The sequence below is a fragment of the Episyrphus balteatus genome, chromosome 2, assembly GCF_945859705.1.
Source record: "Episyrphus balteatus chromosome 2, idEpiBalt1.1, whole genome shotgun sequence".
Taxonomy (NCBI): domain Eukaryota; kingdom Metazoa; phylum Arthropoda; class Insecta; order Diptera; family Syrphidae; genus Episyrphus; species Episyrphus balteatus.
In genome coordinates this window covers 91,051,159-91,077,346 of record NC_079135.1, presented here as the reverse complement: position 1 = coordinate 91,077,346, position 26,188 = coordinate 91,051,159, and the positions used below count along the sequence as shown (strand labels likewise).

At 29.8% G+C, this 26,188-nt stretch overlaps 3 protein-coding genes and 4 non-coding genes across 8 annotated transcripts; 3 read left to right on the top strand and 4 right to left on the bottom strand.

The window, feature by feature from the left end:
• The first annotated feature begins 2,343 nt into the window (after positions 1 to 2,343).
• On the top strand, positions 2,344 to 8,929 carry LOC129909303 (protein trapped in endoderm-1). The gene is made up of 7 exons (XM_055986387.1): positions 2,344 to 2,476; positions 2,575 to 2,720; positions 2,873 to 2,973; positions 7,595 to 7,697; positions 7,753 to 7,955; positions 8,020 to 8,268; positions 8,331 to 8,929. The coding sequence occupies exons 1-7, from the start codon at positions 2,392 to 2,394 to the stop codon at positions 8,521 to 8,523; spliced, it is 1,080 nt and encodes a 359-aa protein (XP_055842362.1). The 5' UTR covers positions 2,344 to 2,391; the 3' UTR covers positions 8,524 to 8,929.
• On the bottom strand, positions 3,348 to 3,420 carry Trnam-cau (transfer RNA methionine (anticodon CAU)). The gene has a single exon. It is a non-coding gene; the product is annotated as a tRNA-Met (tRNA).
• Positions 8,930 to 9,723: 794 nt separating the features above from the next.
• Positions 9,724 to 9,796, top strand: Trnam-cau (transfer RNA methionine (anticodon CAU)). Its single transcript has one exon. It is a non-coding gene; the product is annotated as a tRNA-Met (tRNA).
• A 1,060-nt stretch (positions 9,797 to 10,856) lies between these two features.
• Trnam-cau (transfer RNA methionine (anticodon CAU)) lies at positions 10,857 to 10,929 on the bottom strand. Its single transcript has one exon. It is a non-coding gene; the product is annotated as a tRNA-Met (tRNA).
• Positions 10,930 to 15,954: 5,025 nt separating this feature from the next.
• LOC129909311 (uncharacterized) lies at positions 15,955 to 17,116 on the bottom strand. Its single transcript, XM_055986397.1, has 4 exons — positions 16,964 to 17,116; positions 16,709 to 16,868; positions 16,499 to 16,553; positions 15,955 to 16,361 (listed from the first exon to the last, which is right to left on the bottom strand). Exons 2-4 carry the CDS (start codon positions 16,757 to 16,759, stop codon positions 16,132 to 16,134), a joined length of 336 nt encoding a protein of 111 aa, XP_055842372.1. The 5' UTR covers positions 16,760 to 16,868; positions 16,964 to 17,116; the 3' UTR covers positions 15,955 to 16,131.
• Trnam-cau (transfer RNA methionine (anticodon CAU)) lies at positions 16,036 to 16,108 on the bottom strand. Its single transcript has one exon. It is a non-coding gene; the product is annotated as a tRNA-Met (tRNA).
• A 4,418-nt stretch (positions 17,117 to 21,534) lies between the features above and the next one.
• LOC129909302 (tumor protein p63-regulated gene 1-like protein) lies at positions 21,535 to 25,493 on the top strand. 2 transcript variants are annotated; one of them, XM_055986386.1, is made up of 6 exons: positions 21,535 to 22,026; positions 22,090 to 22,285; positions 22,344 to 22,520; positions 22,600 to 22,758; positions 24,858 to 24,991; positions 25,056 to 25,493. In XM_055986386.1, exons 1-6 carry the CDS (start codon positions 21,813 to 21,815, stop codon positions 25,298 to 25,300), a joined length of 1,125 nt encoding a protein of 374 aa, XP_055842361.1. In that variant the 5' UTR covers positions 21,535 to 21,812; the 3' UTR covers positions 25,301 to 25,493. The 2 variants fall into 2 exon arrangements, with proteins under 2 accessions (XP_055842361.1, XP_055842360.1); XM_055986385.1 differs by having other exon boundaries at positions 21,539 to 22,029.
• The last annotated feature ends 695 nt before the right edge of the window (positions 25,494 to 26,188 follow it).

The window sequence follows — 26,188 nt, the reverse complement described above, 5'->3', positions numbered from 1 at the left end:
CAGTACATCTGATTTTCTTTGCACCACTAGAGGAGTCCCCCAGGGTTCAATTCTGGGGCCAATTTTATTCTCGATGTATGTGAATGAACTTCCCTCTAAAGTGTTATCTTCTGTCCACATGTATGCTGACGATGTCCAACTTTATAAAAGTTGTCCTCTGGGTATGATTGAAGATGGTGCGCATGCAATAAATAACGATTTGGATAGAATTTCAACCTGGTCTGAAGAAAATGGATTGTTTTTGAACCCTTTAAAAACAAAATGCTTGGTTATTAGCAAAAAGGTGTTGGATCTTTCCTACTTTCCTGACATTAATCTTAAAGGTTCAAAAATAAACTATGTTGAAAAAGCAAAAAATTTAGGAATAGTGTTTAATAGAACCCTTACATGGAATGACCACATTAATGCTACAATTGGCAAAGTTTATGGTGTTTTAAGGAAACTTTGGATGTCTCATAATTACACTCCACAAAAAATACGTATGTTGCTGGCAAAAACGCTCATACTTCCCATTCTTTCTTACGGTTGTGAAATTTTTAGAAATTGCGATGCATCTAGCAAGAGAAAACTTAATGTTGCGTTCAATAATACCGTGCGTTATGTGTTTAATCTGAGACGATTTGATCGTGTTTCAAACTATTCGAAGTTATTTTTAAATATGCCATTTGATCACCTCCTTGCCTATAGGGCATTGGTTTTACTTTCGAATGTGATTGAAACTCGTCAACCTAGTTATTTGTTTGATAAGCTACGCTTTGGATCCTCTAGCAGATCTCATCAACTCATTTATCCACGATTTACATGTTTAACATCTGAGCGACAATTCCTAGTTAGCTCTATTCGCCTATGGAATTCTCTACCAGGGCAAATACGGAGGTGCGGCGGGACTGAGAGATTCAGGAATGAACTTAAAGCTCACTACTCTAATTAATATATTTTTTCTTTCTTCTTTCTTATTTCTTATATTAAAAAACATAAATGGAGATGTATGTTTAAAAACTAATGTTTAAAAACTTATACATTTTTGAAAATTGTTATTATTATTGTTATAAATTATAATTGTTTAATATTTTTTCAATTTTGTTTTTAATTTTTGTAATTTTTAATTTATTATATTTGTATACTGTTATATTGTCATAAACATATATATGTTCTGTAGCTCAACTCAATCAAATTTTTAAGCTTCACTTGCTATAAGATAATTTAAGTCTTAATGTGTAAGCATTTGATCGAAATAAAAACTAAAAAAACTAAAACTGAGTACCGCAGAACAGCGCTTCACTCTCGATCAAAGATGAATGAAAAAGAAAGAAACAATTTTCGTAGGTACATTTACCCTCCTAAAAATGTTTGAAAAATTTTCCAGTCGCCTCCAAATTTTTTTCTGGATACGCCACTGAACAACGTCTGCTGGGCCAGTTAGTTTCTTATATTGTTTTAAAAACATGCTTACTATTTATTTTAATTAAAATTAAGTTCTATGGAAAATATTTACCAATTTATCTGTCACGAAGTTACCTAAGTTGTAGGTAACTTTCCAGTGAAAGTTCCTCATCGCTCCGCGATTTTCAAGCGGTTCATCGCAAAAAATCGGAAGGGTTCTTCGCAAATGGCACCCTTATTTTCTTTCTTCAAAATCTTTTACGATCACTCTTCTAGTAAATTTTAGTTACCATTTTATAAGCCTTGGCACAATTTGCAATTCAAAGATTATTTTATTGTTTTGCCCCTTGAATGTATTGCGGTCTCGTTATGTTTTCTTCTGTTGAAACCACTTTTTCATGCATATAGTGCGGGGTCCTTTCGACATGGTTGGCTTTAAAAAATTCTAATTTTTTTTTTGTAGGCCTCGTCGAAATATGATTGAAGCGTCATATAAAAGGTAAAATAATAAGCTTTCACATGATATAAAATTTATTATAAGTTGTCATAGAAAAAAATGGATTTAATGGTTTGGGAAGATACAAAAGATTGATTTTTTGCTTTTTTTTATGAAAATTGATTGAGTTCAAAAGATTCTAGCTCTTTTTGTAGATGTCGGACAGACATCGTCGATATGAATATTTTGAGCTGAAACAATATGCTTTCAGATGGTATAAAATTTATTTAGGTTTCATATAAAAAAAAATGGATTTAATTGTGTTAGAAGAAAAAAATATATGATTTGTTGAGGTGTATCGCCTCAACCTTAACTTTCTTCAATATCTACAAACAAAAATAAAAATAAAAATACTTGGAAGTGGATGGTTATGTTGTGTAGCTAAGTTTATTAAACTTGCATTATTTGACGAAATAAATTCTTATCAAACCAAGCCTTGTTTTTGCTCTGTATAATTTACTTTTATTTATTTAAAAAAATATCTTTTTATTTTTCAGAATACAAAAAATATCATGGAACGAGATGTGGTGTTTCCACATTCGGCAACGTTATTTGCAGCGATATGTGCGTGTATCTTTGTCGTGATTGGAGTTCTTGGTATGTTAAACATTTTTATTTTTTTTTTGTCATATCTTTTATCAAGTTGAATCATTCTTATAATATTTTTTTTAACAAATTTATAAAAAAAAACACAGGCAACCTGATAACAATACTAGCATTACTGAAATGCCCCAAAATGCGAGGTCATGCAACGACAGCCTTTGTCCTTTCACTTTGCATATCGGATTTACTCTTTTGTTCCTTTAGTTTGCCACTAACCGCTGTGCGGTATTTTCAAGAGGTATGTATGTTTGTAAAAAGGAAATGGATTTTTTTTGAGGAACCTTTTTCGTTTTCTTATTTTTTTATTATTATTGGATTTTATTGTGATTGTTTTAATTTTTGTTTGTTTGTGTGTTTTTTGTTTGTTTTGTTTTTCTTTTTTGCAATAAGGCATGGACACTTGGCGACACACTTTGTAAGATATTTCCGGTGATATTTTATGGCAATGTTGCAGTATCGTTACTGAGTATGGTTGGAATCACATTAAATCGGTAAGACGAAATTTGTGATTATTTTGATTAAGTAAAGTGTTAATTATTTGACTGAAGAAAATACTATAATTTTTGGAACACAAATAGCTATTTGTGCATAGTGAAAATTTAACGATTTCACCTTTTCTAAAACATCCTCAATGTAAACGGAGTAGCTTAATTGATGTTTCTTCGTCAAAAATTAAATTGTAGGTTCGATTTGCCGCATATAGAAAAACAATGGCAAAAAATCAATTTTTTCTTTGATATGCAAGGACCAAAAATAAATATGTTTTGAGAATCATAATTAGTACCACCACTTTTATGTTTTTTTTTTATGTTTGATCGATTTTTTTTTATTTGTCCAATTTTCGTAGTAACAAAAAAAACTTAAATGCCCCGGGTGAGGCTTGAACTCACGACCTTAAGATTATGAGACTTACGCGCTGCCAACTGCGCCACCGAGGCTTAAGATGCATTTTTCTGTGTTATCACGTTGAGTGGGAATGAATTTGAAGAAGAAAACACATATATTTTCTATTCAAACGAGAGTAGAAGATATTTCATTCAGATAGATTTCTGTTTCATATGGTCTACATACGCAATACACATCATGAAAGCTGCCTCAATTGGCTTTAGAGAACATTTTTGCTACCAATTTTGTAGATATCTCCGATACGTTCTTCATTGTTGCGAAATTTTTGAAAGAGATTGGGTGGGTTTGCCTTTTGAAATTTAAATATATTATTTTTCTTATCAAAAAATCGGTCATCATTATCACAGCAAGCCATTGACTTTAAATTAATCAAGGTGGAAGAAAGAGCAATTAACAATAAAATGCTTAACTGGGTTACACGTAATTGCTCTTTTAGCCCAAAATACATATATGTAATATGATTTACGGGAACGGGTCGTTATTCTGTATTCCTAAATTCTGTATGACCAAAATTCTGTATGTGCATAATTCTGTATTCCATTATTCTGCTTTTCTTTTATTCTGTATTTCAAAATTCTGTAAAGCCAAAATTCTGTTTTAAAAATTCTGGAAATCCATTATTCTGCTTTTTGGAATTCTGTATATTCCACACCTTTACCTTTTTGTCTTTCCTGTTAAACAATTTGTATTCAATTAACAAATTAAGTATAACAGTGTATATACAGTGAGCCTGAACAAGTTCAAGGTTGACCTAAAATGACGACAAAAACTAAAGATGAGGCTTTGTTCCTGAAGGCCTCAGCAATAATAATCCGTTTTTCCCAAAATCGGATTAGCTTCCTTTTTTGAGATACCCCCCGTAAACGTGTTTTTTTCGAGAAAAATTCATATCAACGCAAGGCTCGAGTACGATAACTAAGGCGCCGACAATTTAAAACGGTTTTTAGTAGAGGTATTCAATACAATCATTTTTTGTTTTCGGAGTTAGGGTATTCAATACAATCATTTTTTGTTTTCGGAGGGAGGGTCTATGTCCCCCCCTTTAGGCGGGAGGGGTAATTTTCTAAAAAATCAAATAAAAAATTATTTAAAAAAAAACAATGGCAACACTAACAGTTATGAATGATACTTTTTTCAAAAGCTAGAATTGTACGCTTAACTATAGTTTTTAAACCAAGTTATTTTAAACAGTTGTTTTCGAAATAATCGATTTCAAATTTAACAATTGTGAAAAAGAAGTTTAAAAAAATACATTGAATACTATTTTTGTCAAGACTTTGGGTTTCATTACGGGATAAATTGATAAAGTAAACTACCTCAATAAATTCCTTATCAAATACTGAAAACCACATGTTTCTATGCCTTCTAGTTTTTGAGAAAATTGAAAAATAGGAAAACTACTTTCTTTATCAGGCTCACTAATGAGCGTTCTGGTACCACACTGGTACTAAGAAATTTTATTTTTAAGATCCATTTTTAAATGGAAATAAAACAAATTCATGGAATCGAAGTAGATTAAGCACAGTACTTTTTAATTTTTGATTTTTGATATTGGCAAAGCAAAATAGCCAAGAAAATAAAATTAAGATAAAGAAAGTAGTTTTCCTATTTTTCAATTTTCTCAAAAACTAGAAGGCATAGAAACATGTGGTTTTCAGTATTTGATAAGGATATTATTGAGGTAGTTTACTTTCTCAATTTATCCCGTAATGAAACCCTAAGTCTTGACAAAAATAGTATTCAATGTATTTTTTTAAACTTCTTTTTCACAATTGTTGACTTTGAAATCGATTATTTCGAAAACAACTGTTTAAAATACCTTGGTCTAAAAACTTTAATTAAGTGTTCAATTCTAACTTTTGAAAAAGGTATCATTCATAACTGTAAGTGTTGCCATTGTTTTTTTAATAATTTTTTGTTTGATTTTTTAGAAAACTGCCCCTCCCGCCTAAGAGGGGGGACATAGACCCTCCCTCCCAAAACCAAAAATGATTGTATTGAATACCTCTACTAAAAACCGTTTTCAATTCTCGGCGCCTAAGTTATCGAGTACTCGAGCCTTGCGTTGATATGAATTTTTTTCGATAAAAACACGTTTACGGGAGGTATCTCGAAAAAGGAAGCTAATCCGATTTTGGGAAAAACGGATTATTATTGCTGAGGCCTTCAGTTAGTTTTTGTCGTCATTTTAGGTCAACCTTAAACTTGTTCAGGCTCACTGTGGTATAAAAGCCGTTTGGTAAAACGCAAGTTAAGAATTTATGTTCTACATAAAACCTCATGTGACAGTTTTCGCAGAGAAAAAATTAGGGAATAAGAGATTATGTTCTAAATACATAAATATTTATGTTTGGTTTCAGAATTTACAAAAAAATACAAAAACAAATAAAAAATAACAAAAAAAACAAAATGGTTAAATATGTAAGAAGATTCTTGGCTAAATATTACTAGTATTTTGGTATTCAAGGTATGGCATTCAAATTCAGAGTTAAGGAATAGGTACAGAATTTTGAAATCCAGAATTTTGTATTTACAGAATTTTAGATGCAGATTTTTTAATTTACGGAATTTTAAAATACAGAATTTTGAATTTGCAGCATTTTAAAATACACAATTTTGGTATACAGAATTTTGGAATCCGAATTTTGGCACAAACAGAATTTCGACCCCAACCCATAGTTTACTTTATTAAAAAATATAAATTAAGTTTATCTAAGTTAAATAACACTGGTTAAGAAAATTAAACTTTTTTTGTTGCCGAGACTAAACTATACTTTTCCTAATGTGTTCAGTGTGCTTAACTTGAATCCGTTTTTGAAATATTACCGTTGGAAAAAGCAAAAAAAAAAACGTTTTTTGACTAATTCGGAGGCTATTTTCGTTTGTAAGGAAGATTGTTAAATACAAATCGTCAGGGTTTCTATAAGAACTGTTTCCCTTCTTTCAAGACCTGAACTTAAATTAACTTCTTTATGATATGTCTACTAAGCCAAACACACTTACTTCATCTAAAGATTAAAATAATTTATGTTGAGCACTGCAAAATCTTCAGAAAAGTATATTTTTCATCGCAAACGAAAATTGTTTTTATTTATTTATCTATTAGATAGTTTGAAGCATTTCTGACCCTAAATTATTAAACAAAAAAAAAAAAAAAACAGTCATACTGTGCTGCCCATAATCTCGTTAAGGCCCTAACAACATTTCACAATTCTAAGTTATAGGGCAACACTTAATCGCTTACCGCAGTCAGTATTATAGAAATTACAAAAATACTTGTAAATTTCTGGCTTATTTGACGACCTTGGCTAATTCAAAGCAACTTCTCCATAAGACGTTTCAGCAAAATTTAGTTGAGCCAGCAAAAATAAATTAAGGTAACAATAATTCAAAACGACGCTTTTTGAGGTTAACTCAAAAATCCCACATCCACAAATGTAAAACCTTAAACTAAGAAAAAAGAAAACTACATCAGTATATCACTTTAATATTTACCTTTATCAAACCAGTCAACGAAGCTGATTTGCATTTTGAACAGATAAAGGTACATATATATTTGCCTACGCAGATCATTCAAACAAAAAATAAAAATATTTTCGGGTCACTGTGGTGTATGCGTAACATTTTTTTCTAGGATTTTAAAAACTAGTTAATATTATACTTATGTAAGTATGTCGCTAACCAGATGATCTTACGTATTTGAGTTTGTATGACCATTTTCCAATCTTTTAATCAATTTTCATAACTTGTTGACAATCGACATCAAAATTAATTTAGAAAACAAAAACCAATTTGGAATAAAATGACATTTTAACTAATTTTGAAAAAAGATATCATTTAAATGATTGTAAAATTTTGCTTACTACGAAAAGTATTTTTTTTTTCTTTTTCCAAAGAATAGTTTTTGATATAATGTTATTTATATATGTATCTCAATCCCGCTTAGGATTTAATGCTTTAAGGAAAAGTTCACGAAGATAGAAATTTTTCTCAATCTTTATTTCAATCAAAAAAAGAATATTATAGCAGCTTTTGAGGCAGACTAGAGACCTTTGATCATTGAGGAATGTATTGAAAATAGTGAATTTGGGAACTTTGAAAATTTTGTGATGCTTCTTTTTTTACAATCCATGTTGAGTAGTTCTTTTGTGATGCTGTTTTGAATTTTGAAAATTATAAAATGATTAATTTTTTTTTTCACTTCAGATACATCCTAATAGCATGCCACAGATTATATTCTCAAATCTACAGACCAACATTTATAGTTTTACAACTACTGTTTGTTTGGGCATTTTCTTTTCTCATGCTGGTAAGTGAAATAAACACTCAAACTGAAAAACCAACTAATAATTTCTTCATTATAGCTGCCACCATTGCTGGGAATATGGGGTGAAATGGGTCTTGACGAAGCCACATTCTCCTGCACAATTTTAAAGAAAAATGGAAAATCCATAAAGAAAACGCTTTTCCTGTTTGGAATTTTACTTCCATGTATTATCATCACTGTCTCTTATTTATGCATTTATTTCAAAGTTCGCAAACAGAAACAAAAAATGAAAGCTCATAGGTAATTTTATAACTATTTCAATCAAATAGAATAAATTGATTCACCTTAAACTTTAAAATTCCAGATCATTCCAAAAGCCATCAAAAGAATCAATATCAACGGCACGTAAAAGTCGCGATGACAATAGACTGTCTGTGATGATGGTGACGATATTCGTCTGCTTTTTAGCATGTTTCTTGCCACTCATGCTGGCCAATGTCATCGATGAACATAATAAATCTTATCCATGGCTGCATATAATTGCCTCAGTAATGGCTTGGGCTTCCAGTGTAATAAATCCATTTATATATGCAGCGAGCAATAGAAATTACAGGTAAGTTTTATTAGTTGATATATTTTGTACACAATCTCATCTATATTGTCTTCTTTTTTCAGAGTTGCTTATTTCAAAGTGTTTGCTTTGCTTAAATTCTGGGGTGAGCCATTATCGCCGATGCCAAGTAAATCCTATCAACCAAGTAAAATATCTCGAGATGCATCTGGCGGTATGCGAAGCACGCCACTATTCCATGAAGTTCAAACGAACAACAGTGATAATAACCAATTATGCCAACCGAACTCAATATGAGTTGTACAAAGTATATAAATATAATGTACCTTCCTTTATCTTACACATACATAATGTATAATCGTATATCTAAAAAAGAAATTAAGCTTTTACTACTATTGTAATAGTAGATAATCTATATTATACAAGTCATAGCTCTCGAATATTATTATTTCGAAAATAATGGTTAAGAATGCGTATGAGTGCCATTCAGTTGTTGTGTTATCAAAGAATTACATTAATATAAAAATTTTCTTCCAAAGAAAAGCAAAAAAGATAAAACGAAAGAACCGTTGAACAAAAAAACAAGCCAAATTAGCATTTAAGTCAGATGAAGCCTTTTTATTAAGAATATTATTAGAATTAAGTTGAATTCCTTTATGTAAAAGACAAAATAAATTAAATTATTTTTATTATAAGACACAAATTAATTTTGTTTTGATTTAAAAATATGTATGCAATTGGGAATGATTTTGAAATTAACACACTCATTTTTACTTGCGATGTATTTTTTTATTCAAATTTCTCCTTTAAAAGTTCAGCCTTTGGATATGTTTTGGAAAAAAATAATCATAAAAATATTTTGTTATCAACTTTTAGGGGCATTTTCAAAGTTATTGCTAAGTAACGCCTATGTTCTGCATTTCGATCGAAACTATGTGGCAGATTCTACAATTCTTTCATTTTCGAAATCTTCTTAATATATGTAATAGCTTGAGCTGTCCATTGATTGGTTTAAATTCGATCAAAGAATGAAATGGAACTGAAGTGATGAACACCAAAATTTATTTTTTGGAGATGATTCGTTGTCTTCATTAATTAATTAGTGCAAAATATCGTATAGTCTGAATTTTTGTCTTTAATTTCAGGGTTGATCTCTAGCTATAATATACTTAAAGTCCTAACACACCCAAAAGAAAAGGGGGTTAAGGTTCTAATTTTTGGTGTTTAGAAAATATTTTGGACTAGGAAAAATGTTAGTTCTTAATTTGGAAGTTTGTAAGTAAAGGATGATAGAAATATTTAAAAAAAAGGAAACAAAATTATTACTCATATTCTAAAAGTTCAAAGAATTCATAATTGGAGTTCGTCCACTTATGCAAAATTGCAGCATAATTCATATGCTTGGCTGTAGTAAAGACGGTCAAAAGTATCGCATTGAAAAATTCTCAATCAATTCTTTGAAAATTGCATTTTTTTGGTTTTGTTTGAACGATAAGAGCCTCGGTGGCGCAGTTGGCAGCGCGTAAGTCTCATAATCTTAAGGTCGTGAGTTCAAGCCTCACCCGGGGCATTCAGTTTTTTGTCAATTGATTCAATTTGTTATAATTTAAAAAAACACGCTAAAATTTGCAATTTTTTAAAACTTGTTGTACACATTTTCATATAAATTGATAATCGGGTTTAACATGAGTTCCATTCTATTGGAAAAAAAAAAACAATCATAAAATCATTCCGTAATAACAATTTGTATGAAATTTTCCATTAAAGAAGGATTTAGGCCCATTTGCTCATACGGATCATAAATTTAGATCTTAGCTAGGTCGAACATAGCACTTCTGTTTTACTTAGTTTATTCCAAGTTGCTAAAAAATATTTATGTTAATCCTAGCAATGATTTACTTTCATGCGAGAAATCGCTGAGAGCTTCAAATCAAATTGTCAAATCGACACAAACGTCAGTTAATTTAAATTGTTTTTGAACAATTTACGGAAAATAATTCAAGAAATTTTGTTATTCTGTCTATGTTTATTGAAGAAAAAATGAATATTAGTGAAAGTGGTAAAATAAATGGTGTTTAATTCAATAAAAAACAAATTATTAATTTGAAAGATTTATTTTTGTGTATGTATTTGTGTGTCATTGTGTTTGTTTGTATTGTGTGTGAAAATTTTGACAGCAAAATGATAAAAAATGTATACGTACCATCTGCTACTAGTTAACACGTATAAAGTAAGTTAACCGTTCTTAAACTTATAATTTTTGTTCACTTTACACCCAAAATCATTTTTAAGGGGTGTTTTTTTCTTTTTTTCGCAGTTAAAATTGCTTAAGAAGAACATAAAACCCTTATGATCTACTATTTCCTCATCCTAAATAATGTTAAACTTAGTCAGATTTAGGGGTTACTTTTAAGTTCGTGCAAACCGGTATGTGAAACTTAGGCCTTTATGATTTACTTAAATATTTAAGACTCGTTTCAGCAAATGGGCCTTAGTGATTGTTTTTTTTTTTTTAGATTCGTAGCAATTTTCCAATACGAATGGATTTCGTGATGAGGCCGAATAACTTAAGGATTTCTTCAGATTTTGATGTTGCAATAATGTTTATAAAATTACTTAAAAAACTGGAATGCCCCGGGTGAGGCTTGAACTCACGACCTTAAGATTATGAGACTTACGCGCTGCCAACTGCGCCACCGAGGCTCCTTATGTATTTTGCAGGATTAACATGATTCGTAAAAAATTAGCTTGAAAATTGAAAAAAATATTTTTTTGGTAGCAGAGTAAGAACATTTTTATATTCTATAAAAACAAATATGTATGTACCTACATTATTTCGTTTTGAAATTAGAATAAAAGATGTACATAGATATGTTTAATATTTCGTTTATAATTTTACAATATATTTATGACAACACTTTTCTATGCTAGTTGTTAAGAAATTTTATTTTGTTTGTTCAACCGAACTCAAAATGAGAACCTACACATCTTTAAAGTAGTTACACATTCTTTAATGATGTTTCGAACTTTTCAAATTGAGTGGGTGTTGAGTCTTTTATATTACTTGCCTTATCAAAGAGGTCAATTTGTTTTAAAATTTATTAATCGTTATCGTAGCAAGACATTCACTTTCAATCAATGCACGTTGTAGACATGACAATAAATAAAAAAAAAAACAAAGACTCGATAACATCACACCAACGATCCTTTTAAACCTTAACTCGTTAATTGCGACGTGAAGATACTCGCTTATAGCGAAATAGTGAGGCGTTCAAAATAATAGTGAGTCAAGCCCACTTCTTCACAAGTTGCATGTTTTAAGGTCAGCACAAATTTCACATTGACTTAAGCTCTTCGCACATGAAAGCGACTAACGAATGAGCAAATGAACGAAATGATGTTAAGTGGCAAGCAATAAAAGCAAATAGAATTTATTTACATGGTACCTATATCTAAGCTAAAATTTACCACTTAAAAATATGATGGTCTGCAATGTGAACTCATCCTGATTCAGAATGTAAGAAAAGAAAAATATTTTTAGTGCAAATATCTCAGTAACCAGACCTTAAAGAATCAATAAATGGAGCTAAAAGATACCTTTTTTTATCAGAAAAGTAACAAATTATTAGAAAAATAACATACAAACATTTTAATCAAAATCCTCAGAGTTGTTTTTGAAAAATTTTATTTTTTGGTTATATGGCAGATACCGTTAATTTTGCTCCTGAACAAAAAATTTCCCTCCGGGGGAAATGACAAAAAAATGGATATTTTCTATTTAAGTAAAATTAATAATGCAAATGGTTTAAGCCTTCGTTTAACTACATGGTCCACGGATCGGTGGATCATGTTAGCAACTTGCTGTTGTTAACGGTATAAATGACGAATCTGTACAACTTCCTCATTTCACTGCTGATAGAGTGATAACCAACTTGATGTGACTCGTTAAACAAATAGATTTTTGCATGGGCCAAAATACTATACAGGGTGTCCCAAAAGTTAACGTCGAAACGAAAACGGTAGATAGGGTAGGTGGTGACAGTTATTAGAAAAATTATTAAAAAAATCGCAGCCTTTGTGAGTTATGGGCATTTGAAAAAAAGTCGAAAAAATGGTCACCCTGTGACGGGTTTTTATGTGCTGTGACTACAAATCTTAATTTTTCTCAGAATCCTTCAGAATACAAAAACTTAAATAATATGGACAAATTACGTAATAAAAAAGACGGATTTCTTAAGAAAAAAAATTTTATGTCGGTTATTTGTGGAATATTCTCAACAATGTTATACCATTTTGAAAAGAGAATTGAACACACCAACTTTTTAGGTAACTTGCCGAAACATCGTAGTGCATTTTTTCTACACTACGGTCCATTGAATTAGAGTCATGTAAAATTTTTTAGTACTTAGTTGGGCAAAAAAGTATTGTTTGCTTTAAAACTGATGCAGCTGAGTTAAATATTTTGAATGCATTTGGTAGCAGGGTTATTCAGGGTTCCGTAACAAAAGAAAAAAATGAGAAGATTTGTAGTCACGGCACATAAAAACCCGTCACAGGGTGACCATTTTTTCGACTTTTCTTCAAATGCCCATAACTCACAAAATATATGGCTGCGATTTTTTTATAATTTTTCTGATAACTGTCACCACCTACCCTATCTACCGTTTTCGTTTCGACGTTAACTTTTGGGGCACCCTGTATATACCAATGTTTTTTCATATATTTTAGTTGACAAAGAATGGTTAATCTTTAATCTTTTATAAAATAACATTTGCACCGATATGTTTGGAATAATATTTCTATATTTATGACAGTTTAAACAGAAAGTGATCAAAACCAAACAACTGCGTTATTTTACTGCAAATTTCAGTTTTATTTGTAAAATCACATAATTAAGCTCTCTGATATTCCTATTTGAAACTATAGGAACAACGTAAGTCTCCTATAAAGTTAAATCACAGAAAAATTAATTTCAATTAAATATTCTTAATAGTTTATTACCAAAAATCAGCTTTAAAACTTTAAATACCACTGCGTTACCAAGATAAACCACAATGTTACCGTGATTTGTAAACAATTCAATCCAAATTTGGGTTTCAAACTTGTAAAAGTAAATAATAGATTTTATAGCTCAATATTTAAAATGTGGTGAAATATACATAAATATTCGTCTATTTGTTGAATACGTTAGTTAATAAAACTGAGTCTATCACACAACAAAATTTTTAGGGAAAAATTCCAAAATAGATTTTAAGCACTCCAGTTTCAATTTGACTCTTGTTTTAGTGTTTTGTTTGATAACTCTTTTATATTTTATAGCTTTTAGGGCTTATTTTACCCCATTTTCCTCATACGTTAAATTTGTGAATATAAGGCTATAATGTCAACGACAATTATAACCACAAAACAAAATTTAACGAAATAAATAGCCAAGTATATCGTTATACAGGGTGTCCCACAGTCACCGCCCCAAATGAAAACCATGGATTCCTGAGGTCATTTTAGGTCGAAAAACTTAAGAGGTAATTTTCTCGTTTTCGTCCCGTTTTCGAGTTACCACGGTTTTTATGATTTTTGCTCTCTTGTCCTTTAACTGGCCTTATCTTTGCCAAACTAAGTTTGATTTGAAAGATTTTTTTTACAACCAATCAAGAATTAATTACAGTTTATTTTCTGCGGACAACCGTTTTTCCACAATTTTGCATCAAACACAATTTTCTTCGTTTTTTAAGTTGTTTTTTACACTTTCATATCATTTAAGTCAAAAAAACACGTTAATGAGTATTAATTTTTTGTCCTTCTTATTAAAGCCCAGTTTATTTTCATAAAAAAAAAAAAGTTTTATTTCATAAAAAAGGCTACTGAAAGTAATTAAAAAAAATAAACTAACTTAGGGTCAATTTATTGAGCCTCCATTAAATTTTGAAATTTATCGCTTTAGTTAACGGCCTCGTTAAACTATTGTCGCCTTTAAGTATACTCTTCTTTAGTTAAAGTTATTACTTTTAATGGAAACTTTAAATTTAAAACTCTGTTAAAAATATCCTAGGGATTTTTTATTTTGTTTGAAAAATAATCTGTCAAAAGCTACAATTTTGTCAAATCAAATAGATTTGAATTGGAAGAAAAACCAAAAAACTATGACCCGTAAGTATTTTGCAGCTGAAAACGACAGAAAATGCAAGAGATTAACGATATACCAGTGGTAACCAAAGAATGCTACAACCTACAATTGAAACCATGAGAAGAAGAAGGAGTTAAGTGAAATTTTTAATTTTTCCATCGGTGTCAATATAACAACTTAAATTTAAGTGTTATCGGCATTCATCTCGTGTCATGGGTTTAGAAGTAAGCTTTATATCTCTTCTTCTCATGGCTTCAATTGCAATGTAATGTATGTTATGTATGTATTATGCAGCATCTCAAAAATGATTAGTTTTGAAGTGGAGAATATAATCTAGTAGATCTAGTATTATCTGTGCGAAGTAGACAAGAAATGCATTAATTTCTTTGAATTTTGTTCTTTTCTATGGTACAAATGCATGTGTGTATACCTACAAAAAATTCTAGTCTGGACTTTTTTCATAATTGTGATGTTTTTTTAATTATTCTTTAGCTCATTTGACATTTTTCAAATAAAATAATAATTCAAATAAAAAAAATAAATGAAATGACATTTGACACTAATGGAGAGTGAATAAATAGAAATTCTGTTTAAAACCTCCATTAGCTCTAAAAATCCCTCTTAAAAGGTCGAATTTGGTGTTTTAACTAAAACTACTTTTAAATTTAATGCTCAATTAGTTAATGATGCCAAACTTCAAAAAAATCCTTTAAAGAGACTGAATTAAACGAAATTGGTTTTTAATTTTAAAATTCCCTTTTTTAATGGCGATTTAAGTTTAATGGAGAGTCAATAAATTGGGCCTTAGTGAATTAAAAAAAAAAAAACAATTTTGAAATAAAAATTAATTTAAATGAACAAAAATCTTTCAAATCAAACTTAGTTTGGCAAAGATAAGGCCAGTTAAAGGGCAAGAGAGCAAAAATCATAAAAACCGTGGTAACTCGAAAACGGGACGAAAACGAGAAAATTACCTCTTAAGTTTTTCGACCTAAAATGACCTCAGGAATCCATGGTTTTCATTTGGGGCGGTGACTGTGGGGCACCCTGTATTGATCCAAAATTATGTTAAAATACAAAAAGAAACAATAGGAAATACAACATTTTGTAAATTCCGTTTTCGTTTGTAAATACATACCACTTCGAGGGCAAATACAATGAAAAATAAGTGCCGTCAATAATAATTTTTTGTTTTGTAATTTTTACACCCATTTCGTTTGCATTTTAAAAACAAACCACAAATCACAAAATTCAAAGGTGTTAATATCTTTTTAAATATTAACATTAGATAAAATTCAAATGTAAACAAAAGTTGGGGAAGTAAAAACATATACATAAAAGATATCACAAAAGTATTTTCATACTTTTTGACTCCAAAATGAGATAAATAAAAAAATTTACCTACTAAATAAAATCATTCGTTTGGCCTTAAAAAAAATTAAAAACTGAAACTCATCATCATCAATTCTCAGAATATTTCAATGACTAAGTTAAAGTATTTCAGTAACAGTTTTTTTTTTTTATTTTAAAAAATAATCAACATACAAATTTAGCAGTCTTATCTATAATAAAATTAATTCTTTTCTTTTTTACTTTCTATAAACAAAATTATTAAACTTAAATTAAACTATTTCTAAAAACTAACTAATAAGTCAAAACTAATTATAATACAAACAAAATAATAATGCCCCGGGTGAGGCTCGAACTCACGACCTTAAGATTATGAGACTTACGCGCTGCCTACTGCGCCACCGAGGCTATGGTCAAGCCATCAAGTCCTCCTACTCGTACAGTGGAATATCACCAGAAAGTGTACTCATTATTAAGTAAATTGTTGTCGATGTTAAACAACCGGCTATAATACCCGCCACAAGACCAGGCCAACGTTGAAAACTGACAGCCAAGAGAAGAAGAAAGAGTATGGTCAAGATCACTAAGAACGGCAAGAGCGGAGCCAATTCGACAAAGTCCTCGTCATTGAGTTTGTACGGCGAGATAGATTTGAGTAAACCTATAAAGAGCATAAATAAGAGCTATTTTTAGAACTTGAGAATCTTTTGTATTTTTTAAACAAAAAGAAAAACAAAAATGTGCGTTGTTCTTAATAAGATTAATTGTTTAATAATATTAATTAAAAATTATACTTACGATTTTTGGTGCGTGATAAATTTTTAAAAACCTCAGAATCATTTGATGAAATTTCCTGAAATTCAGAAGAATTATAAGGAATTTCCGATATCGAAACGCTAAAATTCGATGACAAAAGCATTTCGATGACTTTCGGGTTATTTTTTTCCCCCACTCAGACAAAGCGCACTAATTATAATTTTGTTTTAACTTATTTAGCTTTAAACAAACCTCGTCTACATCCTGAGTGATTACGGGCTGATGGAAGAATATCCAATGCATAACTGAGTAAAGTTTGTAAAAATAAAAATCACAATACCCAGTTAATTGCTCTAAAGTTTGAGTTGGTGAAGTGGCGGGAGAGAGTATTTAATTATCTATAAACAAAAAACTAACAAACAATAAATGAAAAATTTTATTAAACAAAAACAGAATTCGTTCTATCGCGTGAGGAGAAGCAAATATACTAAACAATATACAACCAACCCAATTCTGTAGGGTATTTGTCATCTCCGTATAGTCGACTTCGAGACTAAAGACTCAACTCAATACCGTCAAGAGAGTACGAAGCGTCTGCGTTGTAAAAAGAATTGACTGGCTCTTGTTTTAATTATTTGTTCCTTATTTTTTTTTTGGTTTTGGTGATATTTTCACATCAGATGCTGCCGCCCGCCGACGCTGAGAGAGAAACAAAAAAAAAATGTAAATATTATCGAATGCAGTATGCGATAACACACAAATGAAGTGATAGTATTATAATTTTCCAGAGTTGCTCTCTGTCATCTTGTTCTCGAAATTTTCACGATCAGTGACCGGAATGCTGCGTATCTGTCGTTTAGCCATATGGCAAAAACAAAAAGCATCATTCTTATCGATATACAGTTGGATCGGCGATGACTGATGAGTTATCATTTTTTGTTTTTTGTAATTTTTGAGTCTTCTCTGATATCAGAAAAATATGCATTTCTTATCAAGAAACAAACCTTGTACTCGTTTTGTTCTTTTAATGTTTCTGTAATGATATTCAGCAAATGTTTGAATGAATAAAATGTTTATTAATTTGCAAGCCACAATTAGAATGGATGGAAATCAGCCTTGTCGCCTAGGAGACAGTCAGGTATGAAGAAAACGGTTCTATGAAAAGTACCGTTAACAACGGTCCAGAAAATATAATTTTTTTTTTTTCATTTTAAAAGTAGGTAGGTACCTATACCTACCTATGACTTTTTTGCCGCATTACCTACATATTTCCATTTTGGGCATATGACAAGTACCTACCGTTAATATTGGTCCTAAAATTTAATTTACCATCTAGGGAATCACCAAAAACACTCACTCACTTTTTTAGCATTCTCCATCTTCGTAATGTCATCCTTCATTCTTCATTGTTATCTCGGGTTCGTTTTTTTCTACGAATCCTAAACTTGCCCTGAAGAAGGTACTATTGCAAGTAAAAAAAAAAACAGCTTGAATTGATTTGAGTTCCAAAAAAAAAAACATTTGATTCTTTAATTAAGATGCATTCTCAGAAAAATTATTTCGTTTGAGCCATTTTATAAAAAAACTTATTTTTTTGTAAATGTTAAACTTTTTTTTTTAAGTTGGTAGATCATTTTGTAGCAATTACATCTTAAATTAATTTTTCAAAATTTCAAATTCCAGTTTTCGAAAGTTTAATTTACCTAAACAAAAATCAAATTTTCATTTAAAAACTCAAAAATTAATCTTTTCAAAATTCTATTTTTAATATACAGGGTGTCCCAAAAGTTAACGCCAAAACGAAAACGGTAGATAGAGTAGGTGGTGACAGTTATCAGAAAAATAATAAAAAAAATCGCAGCCATATATTTTGGGAGTTATGGGCATTTGAAAAAAAGTCGAAAAAATGGTCACCCTGTGACGGTTTTTCATTTGCCGTGACTACAAATCTTAATTTTTCTAATTTTTTTCTTTTGTTACGGAACCTTGAATAACCCTGCTATCAAATGCATTCAAAAATTTTAACTCAGCTGCATCAGTTTTAAAGAAAATATTACTTTTTTTACCCAACTTAGTACTAAAAAATTTTACATGATTCTAATTCAATGAGCCGTAGTGTAAAAAAAAATGCACTACGATGTTTCGGCAAGTTGCCTTAAAAGTTGGTTTGTTCAATTCTCTTTTCAAAATGGTACAACATTGTTGGGAATATTCCATAAATAACCGAGATACATTTTTTTTTCTTAAGAAATCCGACTTTTTTATGAGGTAATTTTTCCATATTATTCAAGTTTTGTACCCTTTCAGAACCTTTAAGAATACAAAAACTTCAATAATATGGAAAAATTACATAAAAAAGTCGGATTTCTTAAGAAAAAAAATTTTATCTCGGTTATTTCGTTTTCGTTTCGGCGTTAACATTTGGGACACCCTGTATATTAAAAATAGAATTTTGAAAAGATTAATTTTTGAGTTTTTAAATGAAAATTTGTTTTTTTTTAGGTAAATTAAACTTTCGAAAACTGGAATTTGACTACAAATCACGGCAAATGAAAAACCGTCACAGGGTGACCATTTTTTCGACTTTTTTTCAAATGCCCATAACTCCCAAAATATATGGCTGCGATTTTTTTTATTATTTTTTCTGATAACTGTCACCACCTACCCTATCTACCGTTTTCGTTTCGACGTTAACTTTTGGGACACCCTGTATTGAGGTGTTATATTTAAAATTGGTATAAGTAAGTCCATGTAAAAAAAAAAACAATTAAGTTGACATTTAAATTAGCCGCAATAAAAAGGAATCTCTTTACTAAACGAAATTTTGCAGGCAATGAGGCAATACATGTGAAAGTTACTCCACTTTGAATACATTGATAATTTTTTAAAGGAATGCAAAAATGTGGCTTATACCACTTTGAACTCATATTTTAAAACTGTATGATTGCTTTTGTATGTAATGTTTTGTTGAAAGGAATTGACATAAAAAAAAAACTATGTATTCTATGGCATTGATAATAATGACTTTCGATAACAAATTACATAGGTAGGTAGGTATATATCCCCTTTTTTGTGGTACCTTATGCCATTGCACAGTTCATTATTATATTTCTGAACACTTAAATTAATTTGTTAAATCTATCTATTGTTTGTTTTCACCTTTTAAATACGCAAAAAAAAAATATGTGCACTGTGGTGTATGCGTACTTTTTTTTATTTTAATTCCATAAAATATGTATTTTTCAAAAATTTTTAATCTAAATAAACTAAACTAAAATTTTGATGAAGGAGCAAGAAAAGATAGTTAAATATTTGTAAAATGCCCCAAATCTTCGTTTTAAGAAGACAGTACCTACTATTTTTAGTTTTTATGTTCATTTTAATTTGTTTTTTTTTTTTTTCATCTAAGAGGATAGTAAATATACTAGCATTTTCAAAATTATTTTTACTTTAATCATTATTTTTACTTTTAACATTATTTTTTTCTCACTAAAAAAAGAAATTGTCACCTTAGGGACAATTAATGGTGGTTTCGTGTAAAAAAAGATCTAGGATTTTATTAATAAAACGTGGTTTTTGGTATATCATTGGTTTGTCGGATGACCGTTGGAGCCTTGGAAAAGATATAAGTTAATTATGTAGATCATGTTTTTGTACTTTTTACTTGCGATATAGGTACTATAGGGCAAGTTTAGGATTCGTAAAAAAAATCGAACTCGAGATAACAATTTTACATGACATTACGATGATGGAGAATGCCAAAAAAGTGGGTCCGGCAATTCTGTCTGTCTGTGTGTCTGTCTGTCTGTCTGTGTGTCTGTCTGTCTGTCTGTGTGTCTGTCTCTATCTGGAGCTGCAGCCTAAACGAGTGAAGTGATTTTCTTCAAACTTGGTGTTTAGCAGTTTTTGGTGATTCCCTAGAGGGGAAATTGAAATTTTTTTTTTATGACCAAAACTAACGCTACCTGCCATATAACGGAAATAGAAAAGTTAATTTTTTTCAAAAACGGCTCTAACGATTTTGATTAAAATTTTTGTGTGTAGTACTACACATAAGAGCCAACTTTTTAAATAAAAAAAATATTTTTTGTACCGTTATTAACGGTACCTGTTATAGAACGGGTTTTTTCATTTCTGAATATCTCGTACAACATTAACCCGATTTAAATGAAAATTTTTATACAAACGTGTGTAAGTAAAGATAATATTAAAAATTTAGAAAATTTTCAAAAAACGCATTTTTGGATTTTTAAAAAATATTTAAAAATTTTTTTTTGAAAAATCAATTTTTTGAAAACGGATTAATGAAAAATTTTGAAATTTAGTTTTTATGTGTAAAGTATTTATTTCTTCAAAATGGCATACCAACTTTTTTTTTGAAAAATGTTAAAAAAATTTTATACATAAAAAATTATTTTTTTAAAAAACGGCTCCTACAATTTTCGAAAATTTTTTTCTAAAAATACCTTTTTATACAAGAAATAAAATGGCATATTTGTTTTTTGTTTTAAGATAATTTAAAACGGAGTTTAATTAATTATAAAACAGATTTAATTTTTTTATACTACCTACTTATAAAATTTCTTCAAAATATCAAATTTTAAATTTCTTGAATAAAAAGCTTTAACATTATAGTTACTTTAAGCATAAGAGCAAGTACGTGCGACCCCAGTCGTGCAATTTATTTCTTTTTAATATTACCTTTTAGGCGGATGCAAACCAGTTTTAAAAAAGTTTCTTAATAAATTTTTTTTTAAAACGGCTCTAATGAGTTTCTATGAAATTGTTATGCTTACTCAAAGTGATTTTAATATAACCCCGTGTTTGGTAATGCTCATAAAAATTTAACAACGAACACATGGTATTTTTGTTATTTGCGTAGGTACATCTTATTAATGGTTCAACCAATTGAAAAAAAAAATTAAAACAAACTTCTGGGAATAAGCTTTGAATAAATTTTAGTCTGTTAATCGCTTCATTTAATTTGTTACAGTTAAAAAATTACGATGTTTTTCTTCCCATTTATGGATATCGAATACTTGTACATGACTCCTTTAAATAAATAAATAAATAAAAACAATAACAAAAATGTCAATTTATAGGATGTAAACAAACCCAAAAAGCTCCTCGTGATAACAGATTATTTTCCCCCAGCCATGCGCGTTTGCAGTTTTGAACTAAGCTTGAGCTTATACCTCTACCTATATGTACCTACACCTACAACAATTTCTGGTTTAACCTAAAATTCTAATTCTTGTCAATTAAATTGAAGTGAGAAAATTTTCTTTTACCAAAAAATTAATGATTTAAACCTTTTCGGAATTTATTTTTGCTGAAATTTTACTATCAAATTAAAATGAATTCATCCAATTCCTTCCTTTTGCGTGACGATGACACTGAAGAGCAGTATAATTTTTCGGGTGCAACCTTAACAATTTCCGATGATGAAGCAACACAAAATCTACTGCGTCACAGAACCAACATATCAGACATGGAAAAGAGTGCAATTCTAACCGGATCAGATGTGACTTCTCCAATTCATGTTACAAGTGCATATAAGGAAATTAAAAGTAGTACGAAATTAAAACACCTTAATTTTGAAACAAATCTTAATGTCCTGATTTTACTGATAGATACACCAATTGATGATGGTTCCTATATGTGTGGTCCAGGTATCAGGGATGCTCAAAAAACTGATGATATCCCTGTGACAGATGAATTCTTTTGCTTTAGACCTGGTCAATTTGAAAAGGCTGTCGCTGATTGTGTAAATATTTTGCTGAGACCTGCTAATGATGCCAATGTTGTTGGAAGCTGGCTTCTAACTGAGTAGGTGTCATATTACTTTTTTGATTATCATCTGATAACAAATAAACCCTTTTTTCAGTATAAGCCATTGGGACCATGAAAGGGAACGTATATTTATTTTAACATCAAAAACACTATTAGATGTTAAATATGATTTTATTGCATTAAAAATCCTTCAATCAAATAAAATTCGTCTAAATCAAATTGATACAATTATCGAAGGGAAATTAACTTATCCACAAGCATCTTTAGTTCCGTAAGTATCAATTTCGGTTATCAAAATTTTTAACTACAAAATTTTTACAGATGGATACTTTTTATGTTTTTTTTTTTAGAAGAATTGAAGGAATTGCAAATGGATTGACGTCAATTATATGTGGAAAGTTGTTTTGTCAAAGTAGACAACCAGAAAGGCCAAATGCTGCAGTACCTGTCCAGCAAAATCATCCACTTACGGTGGCAACACGATATGATTTTTCTTGTTTCAAACCAGTGTAAGTTAATAAATCTTTCGATTGTACCTATTAGCCCAGGAAAAATAATTTCAAGGAAAAAATTTGTAACAGGCTGATTTATGGTATACAGCTTGGTGTAAGGGTGGTTTACAATGTGAAAAGTCCTGAAGTTTCCTCTGTCCGCTAGTCCCATTATAAAAGGTCAAAGGTCACAACATTTTTTATTTTTAAAACGGTAGGTTTTAGACAAAAATTAGGTTCTACAAATTTGTAGCTAAGGTTACAAAAAATTGTCATATAAAGTTTTGTGTATCTGTTACCAAATTTTATGCAGGTATATTTAAACTAGCGATTTACTTTTGACCGACTTCAAAAATTGAGGAGGTTTGTTACCTGAGGCGTAAGTTGAGTTGTCGGAGCTTCGGGGAAAGAAAATTTTTGTTTTCTCTCAATCAATTGGACATCAAAAGAAACGTCTTTTTGATATCTATTCAAAATTGAAAACCAATAGTTTCTTGGAGTTGCTGAGTTATTTGCAGTGGAAAAATTCAAATGGCACAAGGAAGATCTCTTTAAGCTCTATTCATATCTGAAATCCAAAATTATCACTTTTAGTAGAGTAACTAAAGAGTTTAAAGAAAATCGCTATGTATTTTTGGTCTAAGCCTGATTGGAGACGATTTGGTTTGGTTTCCTTGAGAATTTTTTTTTTTTATAAAATTAAGAAAAGACGTTGTATTTCATTATCTTCAGTATCGGACAGTTGAATTTAGTCCATTATTGATTTTTTTGTACTTATGATAAATTGGCGGGAAAGACTCGATACTAATAATTTGCTCAATTTATAAGTTCAAGTTATTTTTTTCTTCGTTATCATAATAATTTTCTTTAGGTACCTATTAAATTATATTAAATGTTATCAAAAACATGAAGCCTTATTCTTATTTTCAAAATCTTTTTATTTGATAGCCCTTATGAAAATTTGTTGGTGCATAAATAACTTTACCTATATTGAAAAAATTATAGATTTAAGATTCTCAATAAATTCATTAGATAAATAAAAATCCTTTTTACATTTTATCAAGTTTTCCATTTTTGTACTATTTATGTATGAGAATCTCATAGATTTTTCTTAGTTTTTTTATGTCTCGAAAATGAAGTGAAATATTGAAAATAAATCCTTCATTTTGTCTTAAAATGTTGAGTTCTACAAGAATCTAATAGCAGGTCAAGTCGCAGGATTTTCAGGCAAATTTTCCCCAATTCGATATCAGTACAAGTGGTGGATTATTATAAAACTTGACAAAATGACCGACAAAATTAAGGAAAGGACCCCGCACATTTTGTATGGGAAGTGGCCCTCTGTGAAATTGGCCGAAAATTTAGTATGTTGTTCTCTTCAAGCCATTGATCAAAAGTCGATATGGGCAGAAAGTCGAAAAATGGACAGTTTTTAAAATAACGGTTTTTTTTCGATGACTACCTTTTTGAAGAGATAGTAACTCTCTATATTGTGTTTTGCACTATTTTTTAGTGGAATCCATAGGTTTTTAGGGTCGCTTAAACCAAATCCGAAGTCCATTTTGCCCCATCACGTCAGGTTTTCAAGATAACCTAAAAAAATGTTAATGTTTTGATCAATGGCTTGAAGACTACAACATACTTAAATTTCAGACAATTTCACCGAGGGCCACTTCCCATACAAAATGTGAGGGGTCCTTTATAAGTATGTTTTCGAGATTAAGATGAAACCCTTAGATTTTAAAACCTTTAAAACCAGGAGTTCTTAAACTAATAGCAAATTTCCTTTTCTGTTCCCAGGTTCCAAGGTTCAAGTCAAAAAAATCAATTTTCGAATTGTAATTCAACTTATGTCAGTTTTTTAATTTTAAGTTTGGTTCTATCGCTATAGCTTAAGAGCAACTCTTTCACTTAGAAATACAAGCTGGAAGTTAACTTAGGTACATCTTTTGTTATTATAGCCCTGTTTAAAGTTCTGGTGTCATTTTTGCAGCATATATTTAACAGTTTTTTCGTAATTACCTTAAAAAACAAGTTTATTATATTTTTCTCCATATGAAAAATGGAAACATTTTTACTAATAGTTTTTGATTTAATTTGTTATAATATTATTTCAGTGAGAAAAGTGATTTAGGAATGCGTATAATGTGGAACAGAGGTCGACCAATATCACTTCTCACATCTTGGAATCCATTTGCAGAGGACATTCCATGGAGAACAGTTAAAGATCATCCAATTTTACGAGCCAAAAGTAATTGTTAATTTTGATTTTCAAATTCATTGAAGTTTAAAATGCATAATATTATCTTTATTAGGCAATGATACTTTATCCTTGCACGAAAGGGAAGAGTTCGATAGCAAGAAACATATTTATTCAGCTGAATCATTTTCACAAACTCTTCGTTCAATATTCTCAAATGCCAATCCAGATGGAGTTGATTTTAATTGTGATTTCAAAGAAGGTCCAATTTTAATGGAAAATTATGTTGGAGTGGGAGCTGTTATACACAATAAACATAATTTTGGATTTTTTAAAGTTCGAGGAAAGTTTAGTTTTTAAGAAGAACTTTCTTCTTTTTCTTTATAATATGGTCAAATTTGTAGTTGAATTAAACTTTGCTGTTGTAAAAATTAAATAACCAACGAATTCTCCTATATCATATTAGAAATTTGTTACACTCATTAGCATTATAATTTATTAAACTTATACCTAACTCTATCCAATGTGATTTAAATAAAATATAATTGTCCTATACCTAAAAAAAATAAAAATAAAAAAAATAAAAATTGTTTTACTTAAAATATATACAAATTTTACTTATTTTTTATCAAACAAAACGAAGTTTTCAACCTCGTTTTACTACATATTTATTTTTTGAGGCAGAAACTTATGAATAGGTAAATATTTCATTCATCAAACCTAAAAAATTTTGGAAAGAACCGTTATCAAGTTCTTTTGCAAAATGCAGTTTTTTGCAACTTAACCCTCGGACAAGAAGCACAGGATTACTAAACTAAGGAATTATAAAGCACTTCTAAGCTAACATTCTGCGAGGGTTTTACTTAAGTTCATAAAAGATAAAAGAAATTATAAAAAAAAAAAAACTAAAAAAGAATGAATACAGATTTAGGCCGGTGTGCGGTTTGACATATGTGTAGTTCTAAATAGGGACTTTAAAAATAATGGAGTAGAGTGAATAAATTGGGCCATAATTATAACTCATATATTTAATGCAACACTTAAAAAAAAAAATTCGAACTTCATCACCTTTTTTATACAAATATTTTTTTTTTTATTTGATTTTACTTATTTCATTTTACTTACAAATGCCCAAAGTATATTACACCGTCACAATATTTCCAATGATATTGGTAACTTAATGGTACACCAATGGGATGCAAGACGTAACGCACTCAATCGATACTCATTTTATCTTGCAAAGCTATA

Coding starts and splice junctions, on each gene's coding strand:
- LOC129909303 (XM_055986387.1), top strand. CDS start 2,392: ATGGAACGAGATGTGGTGTTTCCACATTCGGCAACGTTATTTGCAGCG. Junction 2,974..7,594: donor GTTGGAATCACATTAAATCG/GTAAGACGAAAT, acceptor TTTTCACTTCAG/ATACATCCTAATAGCATGCC. Junction 7,956..8,019: donor CAAAAAATGAAAGCTCATAG/GTAATTTTATAA, acceptor TTAAAATTCCAG/ATCATTCCAAAAGCCATCAA.
- LOC129909311 (XM_055986397.1), bottom strand. CDS start 16,759: ATGCATTGGATATTCTTCCATCAGCCCGTAATCACTCAGGATGTAGAC. Junction 16,554..16,708: donor TCACTCAGGATGTAGACGAG/GTTTGTTTAAAG, acceptor TCTGAATTTCAG/GAAATTTCATCAAATGATTC. Junction 16,362..16,498: donor TTTATCACGCACCAAAAATC/GTAAGTATAATT, acceptor TGCTCTTTATAG/GTTTACTCAAATCTATCTCG.
- LOC129909302 (XM_055986385.1), top strand. CDS start 21,813: ATGAATTCATCCAATTCCTTCCTTTTGCGTGACGATGACACTGAAGAG. Junction 22,286..22,343: donor GGAAGCTGGCTTCTAACTGA/GTAGGTGTCATA, acceptor CCCTTTTTTCAG/TATAAGCCATTGGGACCATG. Junction 22,521..22,599: donor CCACAAGCATCTTTAGTTCC/GTAAGTATCAAT, acceptor TTTTTTTTTTAG/AAGAATTGAAGGAATTGCAA.